This window comes from Anolis sagrei, chromosome 2 (assembly GCF_037176765.1).
Source record: "Anolis sagrei isolate rAnoSag1 chromosome 2, rAnoSag1.mat, whole genome shotgun sequence".
NCBI lineage: Eukaryota > Metazoa > Chordata > Lepidosauria > Squamata > Dactyloidae > Anolis > Anolis sagrei.
Genome location: NC_090022.1, coordinates 186,004,969 through 186,023,627, shown reverse-complemented (window position 1 = coordinate 186,023,627; position 18,659 = coordinate 186,004,969). Strand labels below are relative to the sequence as shown.

Sequence of the window (18,659 nt, the reverse complement as noted above, 5' to 3'; positions counted from 1 at the left end):
TCCAGACATGATTAGCCCCCATCCTACCCACCTTTTGGAAATACCTGAAAGATTTGGATGTTCCAATGTGCCTTCGAATAATGGTTCAGCTACTACTTAAGTCTGCCTAGTCCTCATCTTTTGGTAGGATCTCCAGCTCTTTATTCCCAGCCCCCGGCCCTATAGTTTGCATTTGCTCTAGCCCTTGTTCTGTCCTTTTAGTCTCAAATCTCCACATGCTCACTTTTCTTGGCTACTGGTTGTTTATTGCTTGAATTATGTTTTGCAATGTTTTATATTTTGTTGGTTTTATTGTTTTAATATAGTTGATTGTTATATGTTTTTAATTGTGTTACTTTGCAACCTTGTTTATATTGGGCTTGGTCCTCCTGTAAGCCACCCCAAGTCCCTTTGAGGAGATGGAGGCAGGACATAAGAATAAAGTAGTAGTAGTTGTTGTAGTTATTATTATTGACAAGAAATATGTGTTCCTGAAAACAGAGATAGCAGCTGTCAGGCAAGATGGATCAATGATCTGACCTGGTGCTAAGTTTCTGTTTCTTTATTTAAATAGTTGTACAGATTCTTACTATCCTATACACCTATACAGGCATGGGCAAACTACAGCCATCCGAGTGTTTTGAACTTCAACTCCCACCATTCCTAACAGCTGGTAAGCTGGCTGGGATTTCTGGAAGTTGAAGGCCAGGACACCTGGAGGGCCAAAGTTTGCCCATGCCTGCTATACAGTTATGTATAAGTCTAGAAATCATAGTAAAAAAAAAGAACTAAAAAAACTGGATTGACTTATTCATGGGTTAACCCTTATCAAAAATAAACCTGAGTAGACAGGTTAAACCGCTGAGCTGCTGACCTTGCTGAACAAAAGGCTGGCAGTTCAAATCTGGGGAGCAGGGTACTCTCCTGTTGTTAGCCCCAGCTTCTGTCAACCTAGCAGTTCGAAAACATTCAAATGTGAGTAAATCAATAGGTACCACCTTGGCGGGAAGGTAATGATACTCCATGCAGTCATGCCAGCCACATGACCTTGGAGGTGTTTATGGACAACACCGTCTCTTTGACTTAGAAATGGAGATGAGCACCAGCCTCCAGTCAGACATGACTAGACTTAATATCAAGGGGAATCTCAAGGGGAAACCTTTGCCTTTACTTTTAGAGTGGTGAAAGGCAGAAGCTTAGTCTCTCCTGGGAGAATCTAAAAGATAGATGGAGCCCTCTGCTCTTTACATCACAGCATCATATCTGATTGGTTTGAATGCATGGGTGAGAAAATGGCAATCAGGGACAGCTCTCCATAGAAAAACCCTCGAATTACCCACAGGTCGTATCAAAATCTTTAATTCTGGCCCCAAGACCTACTCTTATACATGAGGTCAATTTATACAACAGTATATACTGAACTCGAGCCAAGTGAGACAGTCTTGAGCCCAGAACCAAACCTCAATGCCGGATGTGAATGGCACTCCCTCCAAAGCCTTGTTACCTTATGCACGTTGAGGGGACACTCCAGGCCACACTTGCAAGTGCCGTCCGCCAGCAGGTACGCACGAGTCTGCTCCAGCGAAGCCAAGCTTGTACCACTCGGACTGAGAGAAAGAATGGAGAGAGAGTTAGGGGTACGAACACCGGGGGGGGGGGGGGGAAGGCAGCTGGGGAGGGGGTCATGGCTCACCTGATGTAGCGCACTCTGCCCTCTTCCACCCTGCGCTGCCAGCCCACAGGCACAGGAGTGACCGCCGGGCGCCCACCTCGATCCACACCAGAGCAATCATCGCCGCCATTCATTGTGCTCCCTCAGCGCTTGGGCACCTGAAAGAATCCGGGGTCATTGAGGTGGGTGACACACCAACAGCTGGACAGCATCTGGGCAAGTGTGGCTGACATGAGCAGGGGAAAGGAAGGACTGGTTTCCATGGCAACAGGGACTCAGGTCAAACCTAATTGAGGCATGGCCTGGTCTAGTTGTCAAGGCCTGGCAGTAGCTGCATGGCTTCGGCCCCCAACACAAACTGGACAAACAACACAGTTTCCCTGTTAGCTGCTCTCAAAATATGGTGGCCTTGCCCCAGTGCCTCGTAGCCATTTGGGGAAAACAAACAGCTCCTCTCTGTGCTTTTGCTAGCCTGGAAAGGTGAGATCAAATCCAGGAGAGTGAGAGGCTCAGTGTGAGTGGTCAGGGTTATTATTAGCTAAGCTAGGAAGAGAGTGGCTTAGAGCCAAGCTCCACAACCAGCAAAATCACAGCACAATCTTTCTGGGACTGGACCACGATAGAATGCCGGTGGGGGTGCTGGTGGTACCTGTTGTGGATATTTATTTGTATTGAAACATGCCATTTGAGCTTTGTTTTTGCTTTCAACAAGAAGGTCTTAAGAGAAGTAGCAGTCTGAAGTGCGACAGTCCCAGAAGGCCTCTGCTATGTGACTTGGGTTGACGTGGGGAATTTTTTTTTTGTCGTGACAGGAGTGACTTGAGAAACTGCAAGTCGCTTCTAGTGTGAGAGAATTGGCCATCTGCAAGGATGTTGTCCAGGGGATGCCCAGATGTTTTGATGTTTTACCATCCTTATGGGAGGCTTCTCTCATGTCCGCGCATGAGGAGCTGGAGCTGATAGAGGGAGCTCATCCACGCTCTCCCTGGATTTGAACCTGTGACCTGTCAGTCTTCAGTCCTGACAGCACAGGGGTTTAACCTACTACGCCACCAAGGACATGGGGAATCACACTTTAGGATGGGGAAAGAAAGAGGCTTGCCAGCTGGAATACTTAAACTGCAATGGAACAGAATGCCAAAAGGTCAGGATTCTTTGTTGGGGTCTGCCCACCAAAGAAACAAACAAACATAGAGGCATAGTCAGAAGTGAGAGTTTAACAGGACCAAGACTGCAATGGTATGGAGCCTGGAGCACATCAGGGAGACGGCTTCTGCATCCTCCAAGGCCCCATTCTCCATATTGCCTGCCCCCCTTCCCCCCATATGCACTGGGCAGCTCTGACCTACTAAACTCTCTCAGGAGGGAGCCGTGAAACGGCAAACAGCTGGCTGATCCTTTAATCCCAGCTCGGCTCTGCGGATGGCTCCTACCTGCTCATGGCTGCAAACCTCGCGGCAGGCGGCTTTAAGGGTGGGCACGCTCCCTCGGGGCACTCATAATCCAGCAGCCTCGGTTCCACGGTCCAAGCCAGCCAGGTCACAACCGCTCCGTGCAGTGCCACACTAGCCCACACCTGGAGGGAGGGAAGGAGGAAGGAAGGTATTATGCCATGGGTCAAGGGGGAGAGGAAGGGAGATAAGAAGATTTCCTGCGCTGTTGTTGTTCTGTCTTTTGAAGTCGGCTCCGACTTCTGGTAACCCCCAGGCAAACATATTGTGGCACGTTTATTCAGAAGGGGCTTGCCATTGGCTTCCTCTGAGGCTAAGATAATATGACTTGCCACCCTGTGGATTTCTATTGCCAAAAAAGGGGTTGAAATTGTATTCTTGGGTACCTCACTATATAATTGATGCACCCCTTTAAGTGACATGGCTCAATACTATGGATTCCTGGGATTTGTAATTTGGTGAAAAACAGCCCTCTTTGGCAAAGAAGGTTAAAGAACTTGTAAACAACAGCTCCTGTGAGTCCGTACACTGAACCATGGCACTTAAAACATGCATTCATTCTATAGTTTTGATGCCCACTGAGTCCAACATTCAAAATGCTACAACACACTGGCAGGATTTCGCATGGATGCCCCCCCCCCCCCAAAGGAACTATCTCTGCCAAACAATTCTCGAAGTATGATGATAGCCTTCAAGTATCATCTGCAAGTCAGAAAAAACAAAAAATTATTTGCTTGAACACTTTATTATGTTCAATGTGTTGTTGAAAGTTTTCATGGATGGAATCCCTGGGTTGCTATGAGTTTTCCGGGCTATATGGCAATGTTCCGGAAGCATGGAATCACTGGGTTGCTTTGAGTTTTCCGGGCTGTATGGCCATGTTCCGGAAGCATGGAATCACTGGGTTGCTGTGAGTTTTCCGGGCTGTATGGCCATGTTCCGGAAGCATGGAATCCCTGGGTTGCTATGAGTTTTCCGGGCTGTATGGCCATGTTCCGGAAGCATGGAATCACTGGGTTGCTTTGAGTTTTCCGGGCTGTATGGCCATGTTCCGGAAGCATGGAATCACTGGGTTGCTTTGAGTTTACCGGGCTGTATGGCCATGTTCCGGAAGCATGGAATCACTGGGTTGCTTTGAGTTTACCGGGCTGTATGGCCATGTTCCGGAAGCATGGAATCACTGGGTTGCTGTGAGTTTTCCGGGCTGTATGGCCATGTTCCGGAAGCATGGAATCACTGGGTTGCTTTGAGTTTTCCGGGCTGTATGGCCATGTTCCGGAAGCATGGAATCACTGGGTTGCTTTGAGTTTTCCGGGCTGTATGGCCATGTTCCGGAAGCATGGAATCACTGGGTTGCTGTGAGTTTTCCGGGCTGTATGGCCATGTTCCGGAAGCATGGAATCACTGGGTTGCTTTGAGTTTACCGGGCTGTATGGCCATGTTCCGGAAGCATGGAATCACTGGGTTGCTTTGAGTTTTCCGGGCTGTATGGCCATGTTCCGGAAGCATGGAATCACTGGGTTGCTGTGAGTTTACCGGGCTGTATGGCCATGTTCCGGAAGCATTTTGTTATGTTGTGTTGTAGGACGAAGGCAAGAAAAGACATGACACATATATACACAAGCATCGCATGTGTTCGTGAAACACCTTGGGGGGAAAGTGGTGGGGAAATGGTCAGCCCTTGGCATTTGATTCTCAATGACTAATGTAAATTCTAGGCCAGCATTCCTCAATCTGGGGGTCGGGACCCCTGGGAGGGGGTTGTGAGGGGGTACCAGAGGATTCGACAAAGACCATCAGAAAATGCAGTATTTTCAGTTGGTCATGGGGGTTCTGTGTGGGACGTTTGGCCCTATTCTATCATTGGTGAGGACCAGAATGTTCTTTGATTGTAGGTGAACTCGAAATCCCAGCAACTACAATTCCCAAATGTAAAGAACTATTTTCCGCAAACTCCACCAGTGTTCACATTTGTGCATATTGAGTATTCATACCAAGTTTGGTCCAAATTCATCATTGCTTGAGTCCACAGTGCTCTCTGGATGTAGGTGAACTACAACTCCAAAGCTCAAGGTCAATGCCCACCAAACCTTCCAGTATTTTCTGTTGGTCATGGGAGTTCTCTTTGCCAAGATTTGTTCAGTTCCATCGTTGGTGGAGTTCAGAATGCTCTTTGATTGTAGGTGAACTATAAATCCCGGCAACTACAACTCCCAAATGGCAAAATCAATCCCGCCCAAACCCACCAGTATTCAAATGTGGGCGCATTGGGTATTTGTGCTGAATTTGGTCCAGTGAATGAAAATACATCCTGCATATCAGATATTTACATTATAATTCATAACAATAGCAAAATTACAGTTTTGAAGTAGCAACAAAAATAATTTTATGATTGGGGGTCACCATAACATGAGGAATTGTATTAAGGAATTGCGGCATTAGGAAGGTTGAAAAACACTGCTCTAGGCCCTCCTGATCCACAAGGTTGGAACAAAATGCATGTTCCTTTGTCACCTGGTATCTGAGGGTGGGATGTTGCCTGGAAGAGTGTGATGGGAGATGTGGAGGACTGGGAGAAACCTAGGAGAAACAATGGCAGGCAGGGTGGTCATCTAAAGGCACATTCCAGCCTACTTTACTTCCAACTTCCTGGTCTACATACCTATATTTACTTGAGTCTAATGCGCCATCAAATCTAAGCACACCTCAATTTTCAAAACCCTGAAACCAAAGCATTTGGATGCCTCACCAGACTACAGATCCCAGGATTACATAGCACTGATCTATGCCAATTAAATTACAGGTGACATCCCTCAAATACGAGCTCAGGGGGCTCTTGAAACAGCTTCCTCTTTTGTTTTGCCTTGGCACTAAGAATACTGAATTACTGTACGTAGATCTAATGCACACCCTAATTTTGGCAAGGATGTTTAGTCAAAAAAAGGCAAGCATTAGATTTGAGTAAATACAGTATTCAGTTGAATTAAGTGATGGAATCCTTCAGTTAGAGAAATGCATCATCACAATAGGTTAAGATATAATTGTTGCATTGCTTACCTATGAAAACCTCTCCTTGCATATTAAAAAATAGAAGATTAGAAATATTTCAGCCCAGCCTGCACCATCATGGACTAGTTCTCTACCTGCAGGGAAGTACTAATCTAGGGCAATATGTGTTGTAGGGCAACACATGCGATTCATAGCCTGTAATATGAGGTACTACAAGCTCATCTTGTCACATCTGAGCTGTTACTACCTCCTTCTGCTGCACATGTAGATTAGGTCAACAAGTATTGATTTGGATGAGCCTTCCTTTCTCTACAGGATTTCCTGCAACGAGTGGCCAAAAAATTCAACAGGTAAGGTATCTACTGTGACTATATCTCTGTTACAAGGCACTGCACCTTTTGTTTCACCATGCTCTCTCAGGCACATATGAAAGGGCAAAGAGAAGGCAATGTTCCTTTTAAAAAGTGACAACCCTAGGCAAACACAAAGGTAAAGAGTACACACAGGTTTCTCCCTTGTCATACAGAACCTACTTTTTCGATTATATGTGTTGTCCTTGAATTATCTCATGCTTCTGAGCTGGCTATAAACACAGCACAGACACATATAACATAGAATAGGTTCTGCGGAGATATGTTAGCATAGACATGTTAGCATTTGTTTTTGTTTATTGCTTTTGTTTATTGATGTACTGTTGGTCCTTTGGGGAGATGGTGGCGGGGTATAAATAAATTATTATTATTATTATTATTAGACCCAGGAGTGAAAAACTCAGTGAGAACGAATGATAAAAAAAGGGGCAGGGGGAGCAGTTTGAACTTCAGAATAGTTAGAACCACTTAAAAGCTGTTGGACTACCAGCCTTTCTACCCATCCAAATCTGCTAACTAGCATAGGAAAAATGAGTGGACCTTCAGATGTTGTTAAGCTATAGGTAAAGGTTTTCCTTGACATTAAGTCTAGTCGAGTCCGACTCTGAGGGGTGGTACTCATCTCCATTTCTCAGCCAAAGAGCTGACACCTCCAAGGTCATGTGACCAGCATGACTGCATGGAACGTTGTTACCTTCCCGTAGAAGCAGTACCTATTGATCTACTCATATTGGCATGTTTTCAAACTGCTCGGTTGGCAGAAGCTGGGGCTAACAACGGGAGCTCACCCCGCTGCCTGGATCAAACCACCAACCTTTCGGTCAGCAAGTTCAGCAGATCAGCAGTTTAACCTGCTGCGCCACCAGGGGACCCAATTGTTGTGCTATAACTCCTACTATTTCCTACAATGGTAAAAACTAATATCCAGCAACATATGGAACAACTTCCTGGCAGTAAGAGTTGTTCGACAGAGGATTAAGCTGCCTGAGAGTGGACAGGGACTCCTTCCCTGGAGGCTGGATGGCGTTGTGCTGGAGATGCTTGGATTCTGTGATCCTGCATAGAAGAATGGGGTTCAACTGGATGCCCTTGGGGTCTCTTCTGACTAGGATTCTATGACATATGTTTCCCAGCCCTTAGGTAAGGTAGGTAGGTAGGTAAAGGTTTTCCCCTGACATTAAGTCCAGTCGTGTCCGACTCTGGGGTGTGGTGCTCATCTCCATTTCTCAGCCGAAGAGCCAGTGTTGCCCGTAGACAATTCCAAGGTCATATGGCCAGCATGACTGCATGGAGCGCCGTTACCTTCCCGCCAGAGCAGTACCTATTGATCTACTCACATTTGCAAGTTTTCTAACTGCTAGATTGGCAGAAGATGGGACTGACAGCGGAAGCTTATGCTGCTCCCCAGATTCGAACCTGTGATCTTTCAATCAACAAGTTTAGCAGCTCAGTGGTTTAACCCACTGCGCCACCGGGGACTCCTTTTCCCAGCCGTTATGAATATTGTAATATCTTGCTCTACTTTTTGAAAGATTTCCTCGCTAGTTTCCTAAAGGCAATTCTTACTCACCCAAGGCAATTTGGGGCATGGCTATTTAGAAGCCTGGAGTATTGGCTGGGAAACCTACACCCATCAAACCAGCCTGGATCAGACGCTGTACAACTGGTCATATGCCGCCACGCTGCAATCATAAAAACTTTAGAGCAAATGAGAGCCACCACGATGGTTGCCAGCTGGGCAGAAGAAGCCAAACAAAAACCAGCTTGGCATGCTCTAATGCCTTTAATCATGTTCTCCCGGCAATTTTTTTCACAACATGGAGATAAACCTTATCACTCACTAATTCTGCACATCGGATGATTAGTTTACAGGAATGTAGTTGGTTAAAAGAAGCTATCCAGAACTTCATCACAGCTCTTTAGAGCTGCTCTCAGAAATCCAGGGAAATAATACAGCACCAGGAAGGAGTTAAGACAGTCACTGAAACACTCCCAATCGGTCCCACCTTTTCCACTCCCGGATTGGTGGCGTCACTTGTAGGTGGGGCTACAGCACTATAAAAACAAGTTTCTTGGCTGCAGTTAGGTGAATGTGGTCCTGTTTATGCTATGTCAAAGTTCCTGATTTTCATGGAGCTTAGTGAGAACCAGAAAGCAGCAATGAAACAGCAGGAGATGTGGCACATTCATCCTTCCTTCCAAAGGACACTTGGGTTTTCCTACCTTCTCCAGAGAAACCTGCAATTTTCTTTTGAAGCTCAATAACACTAAGAAGGAGGAAACAAGAACAAGAAATCCCTCTCCTCCTTTAATTAGTAGAATGATGTAGGACCCTCTTGAGATCTGGCTCTGTGCTGAGATACAGGACGCAAAACCTAATACCTGGGACCCAATGTTAGCTTTATGTTGGTGCAAGTGTGACGAATATCACCTAAATGACAACATCTAACAATAAGACAACGTGCAACTCACTCAGAAGCAAAATGTATTGGGAAAATTCAAGGGCCATATATACCTTATATACTTGAGTATAAGACGACCCGAATATAAGCCGAGACACCTAATTTTATCACAAAAATCTGGGAAAACTTATTGACTTGAGTATAAGCCAAGGGTGGAAAATGAGGCAGCTACGGATCAATTTCAAAATAAAAGTAGAAACTAATAAAATTACATTAATTGAGGCAACAGTAGGTTAAATGTCTTTGAATATTTACATAAAACTATCAATTTAAGATAAGACTGCAAAACTCTGATCAAACCATTATTCTAACCTTCTTCATTGTAAATGCGCTTACGTAACCTTCCAATAATAATAAAGAGACTAAAATAATAAACGTAATAATAATAATAATAATAATTACAGTAAAATAAATGTAATAACAACAATAATAAAGGTAAATAATAAATGCAATAATAATAACAATAATAATAATAGAGTAAAACGATAAATGTAATAATAATAATAATAATAATAATAATAATAATAATAACGGTAAAATAATAAATAACCTTGACTCTAGTATAAGCCGAGGGGGAATTTTTCAGCCTTAAAAAAGACTGAAAAACTAGGCTTATACTCGAGTATATACAGTAATATAACTGAATGCAAAAGCTGCCTCCCTGCTACTAATGTGGGGATAATCCTGACTGTTCAACACACTATTTTCTATTGCAGCAACTAGTCCTGTGCTGTAAGGTAAGGTAAAGGTTTTCCCATTAAGTCTACTTGTGTCCAACTCTGAGGGGTGATGCTGATCTCCATTTCTAAGCCAAAGAGCTGGCGTTGTCCATAGATGCCTCCAAGGTCATGTGGTTGGCATGACTGCATGAAGTGCCATTACCTTCCTGCCGGAGCAGTACCTATTGATCTACTCACATTTGCATGTTTTCGAACTGCTAGATTGGCAGAAATTGGGGCTAACAGTGGGAGCTCACCCCACTGACCGGATTCGAACCAACAACCTTTTAGTCGACAAGTTCAGCATCTCAGCCGTTTAACCCACTGCACCACCAAGGGCTCCTGTACTGTAGATTTTCCAAAAAAAGACTATGTAAATTATTGCGATCCTGGTGCCCTGGTGGCAGTGGGTTAAACCGTTGAACTGCTGAACTTGTTGACCAAAAGGTTGGTGGTTCGAATCCAGTCAGCGGGGTGACATCCTGCTGTGGGAAGGTAATGGCACTCTATGCAGTCATGCTGGCCACATGACCTTGGAGGTGTCTATGGACAACACCAGCTTTTCGGCTCAGAAATGATGAGCACGACCCCCCAGAGTGGGACACAACTAGACTTCGTGCCAGGGGAAAACCTTTTCCTTTACTACGCATGGAGGAGAACCGCTAGGCCTGTCTGATTTTACAGATGCAGTCTAATTATCTTAAAAAAACACTGCCAATTTTGTTGATTATGTTCTGCAAGATCACAGAAATTCTTTTCCCATTTTCATCAAATAATACATTATTTGGCTATAGCAGGAATTGCCCAGAGTTTTGCAGATGCATCAGCAACAGTAGAGGATCATCTAACCTGGTTCCTTTCTAGCAGAATTACACACAAGAAGCCTCCGATCTGAAATTGTAAGAAACTTCACAGGCCAACGCTAAGCAGGTCTACATCTGTGTACATTGTGCTATATATCGTGTTATTAATTATTGCGACCTGGATCTACCCAAGTCCTTCACTCTGAACTGCTACCTATCCATATGTTTCATTCAATGTGGCGGAGCTGCAGTGGTGCAATGGGTTAAACCTTTGTGCCGGCTGAACTGCTGACCTGAAGGTTGGTGGTTTGAATCCACGAGACAGGGTGAGCTCCCGTCAGTCAGCTTACGAGGACATGAGAGAAGCCTCTCACAGGATGGTAAAACATCCGGGCCTCCCCTGGGCAACGTCCTTGCAGACAGCCAATTCCCCTCACACTGGAAGCGACTTGCAGTTTCTCAAGTTGCTTCTGACACGATAAAAAATAAATTTAAAAATTTGGTGAGGCGGCCAATTGCAACATTTACACTTGCCTCAAACAGACAAGAGTTCTTTCTCTCACTCTGGACTTCCCACTGATATATAAACCTCACTTGCCTAGTTTCCAACAGACCCTGCAACCTCTGAGGATGCCTCCCATAGATGTGGGCAAAACGTCAAGAGGGAATGCTTCTGGAACATGGCCATACAGCCTGGAAAATTCACAGCAACCCAGTGATTCCGGCCATGAAAGTCGTCGACAGCACATAATAATAATAATTCTACAAAAGTCAGTTAAAGGAGGTGCAATGTGTCTTGGATAGGGATCCTTCTCCTTACTCCTCCCTCATTCCACACATGTCTGAAAGGGATCAACAAAGGAATGAGAATACAAAGACTTGATTTTTAATCCTATATGAAGACGTGGGGGGAAATAATATGGATATGATGGGTTAGCCCTCCTCCCCAAAGAATTCCCCACCTGCTGATTTGGAGGGGGCTGAGAAGACTTCAACTCCCACAATTCCTAACAGTCAACACGCTGTTGAAGTCCAAAAGTTGCTAGGAATTGTGGGAGTCGAAGTCCAAAGGCTGTTAGGAATTATGGGAGTCGAAGTCCAAAGGCTGTTAGGAATTGTGGGAGTCAAAGTCCAAAAACACCGGGAGGGCTGAAGTTTACCCATGTTTGGGTTAGACTGTATAATAAGCCCTTCAGGTTCTCTTCCAACTCTAGGATTCTGTTGCTTCTCAAGGCCTTGAATCTACTCTGCCCAAGAGAGCCAGCACTTCACCAAACTACAGCTCCCATGATTCCCTAGTACTGAGTGGGGATGTCAACATAGTGTCATAATAATCATCAACATAGGCAATCGCTCCTACTGGCTGTTAGGATTTGTGGGAGTTGAAGTCCAAAGGCTGTTAGGAATTGTGGGAGTTGATGTTCAAAGGTTGTTAGGAATTGTGGGAGTTGAGGTTCAAAGGCTGTTAGGAATGGTGGGAGTTGATGTTCAAAGGTTGTTAGGAATTGTGGGAGTTGAAGTCCAAAGGCTGTTAGGAATTGTGAGAGTTGAGGTTCAATGGCTGTTAGGAATTGTGGGAGTTGGTGTTCAAAGGTTGTTAGAAATTGTGGGAGTTGAAGTCCAAAGGCTGTTAGGAATTGGAGTCAAAGTCTAAAGGCTGTTAGGATTTGTGGGAGTTGAAGTTCAAAGGCTGTTAGGAATTGTGGGAGTCGAAGTCCAAAGGCTGCTAGGAATTGTGGGAGTTGAAGTCTAAAGACTTATGAATTGTGGGAGTTGAAATCCAAAGGCTGTTAGGAATTGTGGGAGTTGAAGTCCAGAGGCTGTTAGGAATTGTGGGAGTTGAAGTCCAAAGGTTGTTAGAAATTGTGGGAGTTGAAGTCCAAAGGCTGTTAGGAATTGGAGTCGAAGTCCAAAGGCTGTTAGAAATTGTGGGAGTTGAAGTCCAAAGGCTGTTAGGAATTGTGGGAGTTGAAGTCTAAAGACTGTTGGGAATTGTGGGAGTTGAAGTCTAAAGGCTGTTAGGAATTGTGGGATTTGAAGTCCAAAGCACCTGAAGGGCCAAAGTTTGCCCACGCCTGGTCTAACCTCATCCTGCCAAGCCGATCAAAGCACCTCTCGACAGATGGCCAGAGCATGGAGCCTTGCCAGTTCAAGTGGTGTCAAACTGCACCAATTCTCCAGTGTAGACGCACCTTTAGCCCTAGCAGCCTTGGCCCTACACTTTCCCACCTTTGGAGCCAAAACAAGTGAACCTGGAAGGCTGGGATCTAGGCATATCAAAGTACACAGTGCAGTTTTTACATCCGGATTTATGGATCTATTTTTAAGAGTTGGGGGAGATTGGTTGGAAGAGCAGAGATCACCCAATCTTGAGGGTAATTCAGGAGAATTACTTTAAGGACGTCTCTCTCTCCCCCCCCCCCCCCTAAACAAACCAGATCCAAAATGCAAACCGTCCCTAACTCCACCAATAAGTTTGAAGTGTCAGGAGGCGGGGGCACACTTTCTGCACTTTGTGCCCAATGCACCAGCCCAAGCATGCCCGGGACCCCCCTCCCTCCCTCTTTTTGGCACTTACCTGGGTGCATAGTGGCCCTCTCCCCGGCAGCAGGAGGAGGAGGAGGAGGCGGCCCCCTCTCCGATCCGGGTGCTGTGGGTGCCGTGGGTGGGGGGATCGGGGTGCAGGGCCCCCCAGGTCCTGTCTCCCTCCTCCCTCCCTCCCTCCCCCCCTGGACTCAGTGCCAGGAAGAGGAGGGGGTAGAGCAGGGGCGCTTCCTCCCTGGCATGCGCACTGGGGGCCCTCCGCGGGGAAGGGAGGAGGGAGGAGGGAGGGGGCAGCCCAGGGAATTCCGCTCCCGTCCTCCTCCACTCTCAGGGCGCAGAGCAAAACGCGGAGCCGGATCCAAAGGGCCTGGCCAAGCCCCGGCGCGGAGTACACGGAACGGAGCCTCCCTAGGCAGCCTTTTTGCGACTGAGAAAGGCCAACAAACAGCACGCCTTTCCCGTGCCACACGTTACAGGCCTGGGCTCTTTCCTAGCGTGTCTACACAGCAGAATGAATGCAGTTGGACACACTACTTCAGTCGCCATGGCCCAGTGAGATGGAATCCTGGGAGTCGTAGTGTTGTAAGGTCTTTATTATTAGACACCAAAGCTAAACCCCAGGGCCCTTCTACACAGCAATATAACCCATAATATCTACTTTGAACTGGGTTGTCTGAGGGCCTTTCCACACAGCCCTATGTCCCAGAATATCAAGGTAGAAAATCCCACAATATCTGTTTTGAACTGGGTTATCTGAGTCCACACTGCCATATATTCCAGTTCAAAGTAGAAAATGTGGGATTTTATTCAGCTGTGTGGAAGGGGCCTTCCACACAGCTCTCTATCCCAGAATATCAAGGCAGAAAATCTCACAATATCTGTTTTGAACTGGGTTATCTGAGTCCACACTGCCATATATTCCAGTTCAAAGTAGAAAATGTGGGATTTTATTCATCTGTGTGGAAGGGGCCTTCCACACAGCTCTCTATCCCAGAATATCAAGGCAGAAAATCCCACAATATCTGTTTTGAACTGGGTTATCTGAGTCCACACTGCCATATATTCCAGTTCAAAGTAGAAAATGTGGGATTTTATTCAGCTGTGTGGAAGGGGCCTTCCACACAGCTCTCTATCCCAGAATATCAAGGCAGAAAATCTCACAATATCTGTTTTGAACTGGGTTATCTGAGTCCACACTGCCATATATTCCAGTTCAAAGTAGAAAATGTGGGATTTTATTCATCTGTGTGGAAGGGTCTTCTTAGGGCCCTTCCACACAGCCCTCTATCCCAGAATATCAAGGCAGGAAATCCCATAGTATCTGCTTTGAACTGGATTATCTGATATTCTGGGATATAGGGTTGTGTGGAAGGGCGTCTGGTTGGATCTGCACTGCCATATAAAATCCAATTCAAAGCAGATAATCTGGATTCAAGAAACTGGGGACCCTTCCACACAGCCCTATATCCCAGAATATCGAGGCAGAAAATCCCACATCTGCTTTGAACTGGATTATTTGAGTCCACACTCAGATAATGTGGGATTTTCTGCCTTGATATTCTGGGATATAGGGCTGTGTGGAAGGGCCTCTGGTTGGATTTGCACTGCCATATATAATCCAATTCAAAGCAGATAATCTAGATTCAAGAAACTGGGGGCGCTTCCACACAGCCCTATATCCCAGAATATCGAGGCAGAAAATCCCACATTATCTGCTTTGAACTGGGTTTTGAACTGAGTCCACACTGCCTTATAATCCAGTTCAAAGCAGAAAATGGAGGGAGCAGGCTTGTTTTCTGCTGCCCTGCAGACTAGGACGTTGAACAGTGGCTTCAAACTTCAGGAAAGGAGATTCCACCTGAACACGAGGAAGAACTTTCTGACTGTGAGAGCCATTCAGCAGTGGCGGAGGCTCCTTCTTTTAAGCAGAGGCTGGGTGGCCATCTGTCGGGGGTGCTTTGAATGCTATTTTTCTGCTTCTTGGCAGGGGGTTGGACTGGATGGCCTATAAGATCTCTTCCAACTATATGGTTCTATGGTTTTATTCAACTGTGTGGAAGGAGCCAGGATTACAGGCAGTCCCCAGGTTACAAACATTTGACTTACAAATGACTCACCGTTAAGAACAGGGGTGAGAAGACAAGAAATGAGGCCACTTCTGCACAAATGAATGAAATCCAACATTATCTGCTTTGGACTCTGATATGTGGCAATGTGGACTCAGATAACCCAGTTCAAAGCAGATATTGTAGGGTTTTCTACCTTGATATCCTGGGTTATATGGCTGTGTGGAAGGGCCCTGGGAGAAATCTACTCTTAGGGTCCTTCCAGACAGGATCTGGTCCCAAGTTTTCTGCTTTAAACTGGATTATATGAGTCCACATTATCAGATAATCTGGGATAAACAGAAAACCAGGGATATATGGTTTGTCTGGAAGGACTCTTAGAAAAGGAAATTCCCTCCTGGAAGAGTTGTTATCTTATCACATTAGGAAATACTCAATTTCTGAGACTGTTTGACAATGATTTCGAATGAGTCCCATCACATGACATTTGCCCCATTACATCACTATTCAGCGCTACTCGCTATTCAGCAAAGCTTTGCAGAAAGTGATTATTTGCAGACGGAAGTCTAATCTTGTTTTTTTAAAAAAATACTATGGATTCTTCCGTTGCTGAAGCGTTGTTTTGTGTGTGATAGGAACATCTGTATGCATCCCATCAGCAATTGTCATCGTGGGCCTTGTCATCTCATGACCACAGACTTTTCATGATGGAAGCAAGCGATTGCTATTTCGATTTTGGACGTCGAAGGGGAAAGATCTCCAGAATTACTATTTCTATTAAAAAGTCTCATCTGTTTATGGACGGAAGGATGGAGCTCCTCGCAGTGCAGCTACCTCCTCCAGAACCGGAAGTTAAGTTCTCTCTAGGATTACTGAAATTGCTAATTGCTGTTTTATCTTGCTATTTTAAAAAACTGCTTTTACTAAAGTCTATGCAAATTCTTTCCTCCAAAGCATCTCTTTGTGTAACAGAACTTTAGTAGTAGTTTGGGACTTCAAGGCTACATCTCTGTGCAATCTTAGGACCTTATCACATTGAGATATAATCCGTTTATATCGGTGTGCATCCCATATATTTTTGGGAATGGATGCGTACTGTATTGAGACAGGATGCAAGCATACTCTCCTCACCACACCTGATTATTATGATTCTTATGATTGAAAATACTGTGCTTTGACTCATGACACCATGGAAGGCTGGCTCCTCCCAATCCATTCGAATCTGTAGTATTCCAAAAAACATGATTCAAATTTTGTCGGCAAATCGTCCATTTTTGCGACACTTTGCAGACAGTTTCCAATGGAATAGTGATGGAATGGGGCAAACATCATGTAAAGCGACGCGCTTGAAATCATTCTCAAACAGTCTCAGAAATTGAGTATTTCCTAATATAAGGTTTGAAATGAGAAAAGGCTGCCCTTAGAAAGGGAAATTCACTCCTGGAAGAGTTAGTGTCTCTACTGGAGCTTCGTCACCAATCCTTGTTTCCACAACAAGCCACATTTTTCAAAATCCAATGAAAATGAGATGAAATATTCTGAAAAGGGGGACAGACAGAAAAGCTAACACAATTCCTATGCTATTCAAAGCTAATATATACATATATTTGATTGGAGTTACCCTTTTAAAAGTATCTGTTGCAAGTTACATTCAAATTCAACTTAAGAACAAACCTACGGAACCTATCTTGTTTGTAACTTGGGGGCTGCCTATATATAGTAGTGTAGATGAGGACTCAAATAGTGCTGCAAGATATCCTGACTCACCAATATCCCCAGCTAAGATAGTTCTGGATGCATCCTCATTGCAGAATCAATAAGTTTGACAGCATTTTAACTGATACGGCTCAATGCTATGGGATTCTGGGAGTTGTGCATCAGCACTATAGAAGGAATGCAATCTGATACCATTGTAACCTGCGATGGCTCAATGCTATAGGATCATGAGATTTATAGTTTGATGAGACACCAGCACTCTGGCAAGGAAGGCTAAAGACCTTAGTCAAACTACAACCCCCATGATTCCATAGCATTGAGCCACAGCACAATAATAATAATAATAATGATAATGATAATGATAATAATAATAATAATAATAATCAACTTTATTTATACCCTGCCACCATCTCCCCAATGGGGACTCGGAGCGGCTTACATGGGGCCAAGCCCAGACAACATGTTACAGCAAAATAAAACCAGAACATAAACAACAAGCAACATCATCAAAATTACATAGAGAAAAGTATAAACACAGTAACAAAATAACATTCCAATAAACACAATCACGATAACAGTGGGCGGGCCACATGTACAGGATAAAATGATTAAAAACTCTAATGAGATAAAAATAGGAGCAGGTTATTTGCAGGGAGCTCATAAACACACACAGGGTTGTGGAACTAAACTTCCCATTTGGAGGGCATGTACTCCAGTGGCAGAAGCGTTGAGGGAAGCAATAGTATCATGTTGTGCATCTACTCGCCAAAGGCACAGTGGAAGAGCCAGGTTTTAAGGTTCTTTTTTAATGTTTCTAGTGAAGGGGCTTTTCTGATTTCTCCAGGTAATGAGTTCCAGAGTCAGAGAGCCACAGAGGAGAAGGCTCTCTCCCTTGTGCCCACAAGACGAGCTTGCGAGATTGGTAGGGGTGAAAGGAGGACCTCCCCCGAAGATCGAAGGGCCCGGCTTGGTACATGGAGAGAGATAAGGTCACGAAGGTAGGTGGGTCCCAAACCGTTTAGGGCTTTGTAGGTGATAACCTGTACCTTGAATTGGGCCCAGAAAATAAATGGCAGCCAGTGGAGCTCCTTAAACATGGGAGTCGACCGCTCCCTATAGGTAGCCACAGTTATTAATCTCGCTGCTGAATGTTGGACAAGTTGTAGTTTCCCGGCCGTTGGACAACTTGTAGTTTCTTCAAGGGTAGCCCCACATAGAGTGCATTACAGTAATCCAGTCTAGAGGTAACTAAGGCGTTGACCACCATGGTCAAGTCAGACTTCATGAGGTTTATTTATTTGTTGTGTCAGGGCAACCAGTCAATTATATTACATTTCTAACAGAAACAAAGCAAACAAACAGACAAAATATAAAATGTGTGAGTTTGGTAGTTGATTAAATATCTTTTGACCAGTAGCTGCCCACTTGAAATGCTTCTGGTGTTGCTGCAAGAAGGTCCTCCATTGTGCATGTGGCAAGGCTCAGGTTGCATTGCAGCAGGTGGTCAGTAGTTTGCTCCTCTCCACACTTGCATGTCGTGGATTCCACTTTGTAGCCCCATTTCTTGAGGTTGGCTCTGCATCTCGTGGCGCCAGAGCGCAGTCTGTTCAATGCCTTCCAAGTCGCCCAGTTTTCTGTCTGCCCAGGGGGGAGTCTCTCATTTGGTATCAGCCATTGGTTGAGGTTCTGGGTTTGAGCCTGTCACTTTTGGACTCTCGCTTGCTGAGGTGTTCCAGCGAGTGTCTCTGTAGATCTTAAAAAACTATTTCTAGATTTAAGTCGTTGATGTGCTGGCTGATACCCAAACAGGGGATGAGCTGGAGATGTCTCTGCCTTGGTCCTTTCACTATTGACTGCTACTTCCCGG

General features: G+C 45.0%; 1 protein-coding gene across 4 annotated transcripts in view; it reads right to left on the bottom strand.

The window, feature by feature from the left end:
- Nucleotides 1-13,269, bottom strand: part of MBD6 (methyl-CpG binding domain protein 6) — a 44,993-nt gene extending 31,724 nt beyond the window's left edge. For all 4 annotated transcript variants that reach the window (XR_010909278.1, XR_010909279.1, XM_060762982.2 and 1 more), the window contains exons 1-4: nt 13,045-13,269; nt 3,085-3,227; nt 1,673-1,809; nt 1,484-1,586 (exon numbers count right to left, since the gene is read on the bottom strand). Coding sequence is in view for 2 of the 4 variants with exons in the window: in XM_060762982.2 (XP_060618965.2) it covers nt 1,484-1,586; nt 1,673-1,785 (216 nt within the window). In the remaining 2 variants the exon portion in view is untranslated. The remainder of the gene's footprint in view (nt 1-1,483; nt 1,587-1,672; nt 1,810-3,084; nt 3,228-13,044) is intronic.
- Between the last annotated feature and the right edge of the window lie 5,390 nt (nt 13,270-18,659).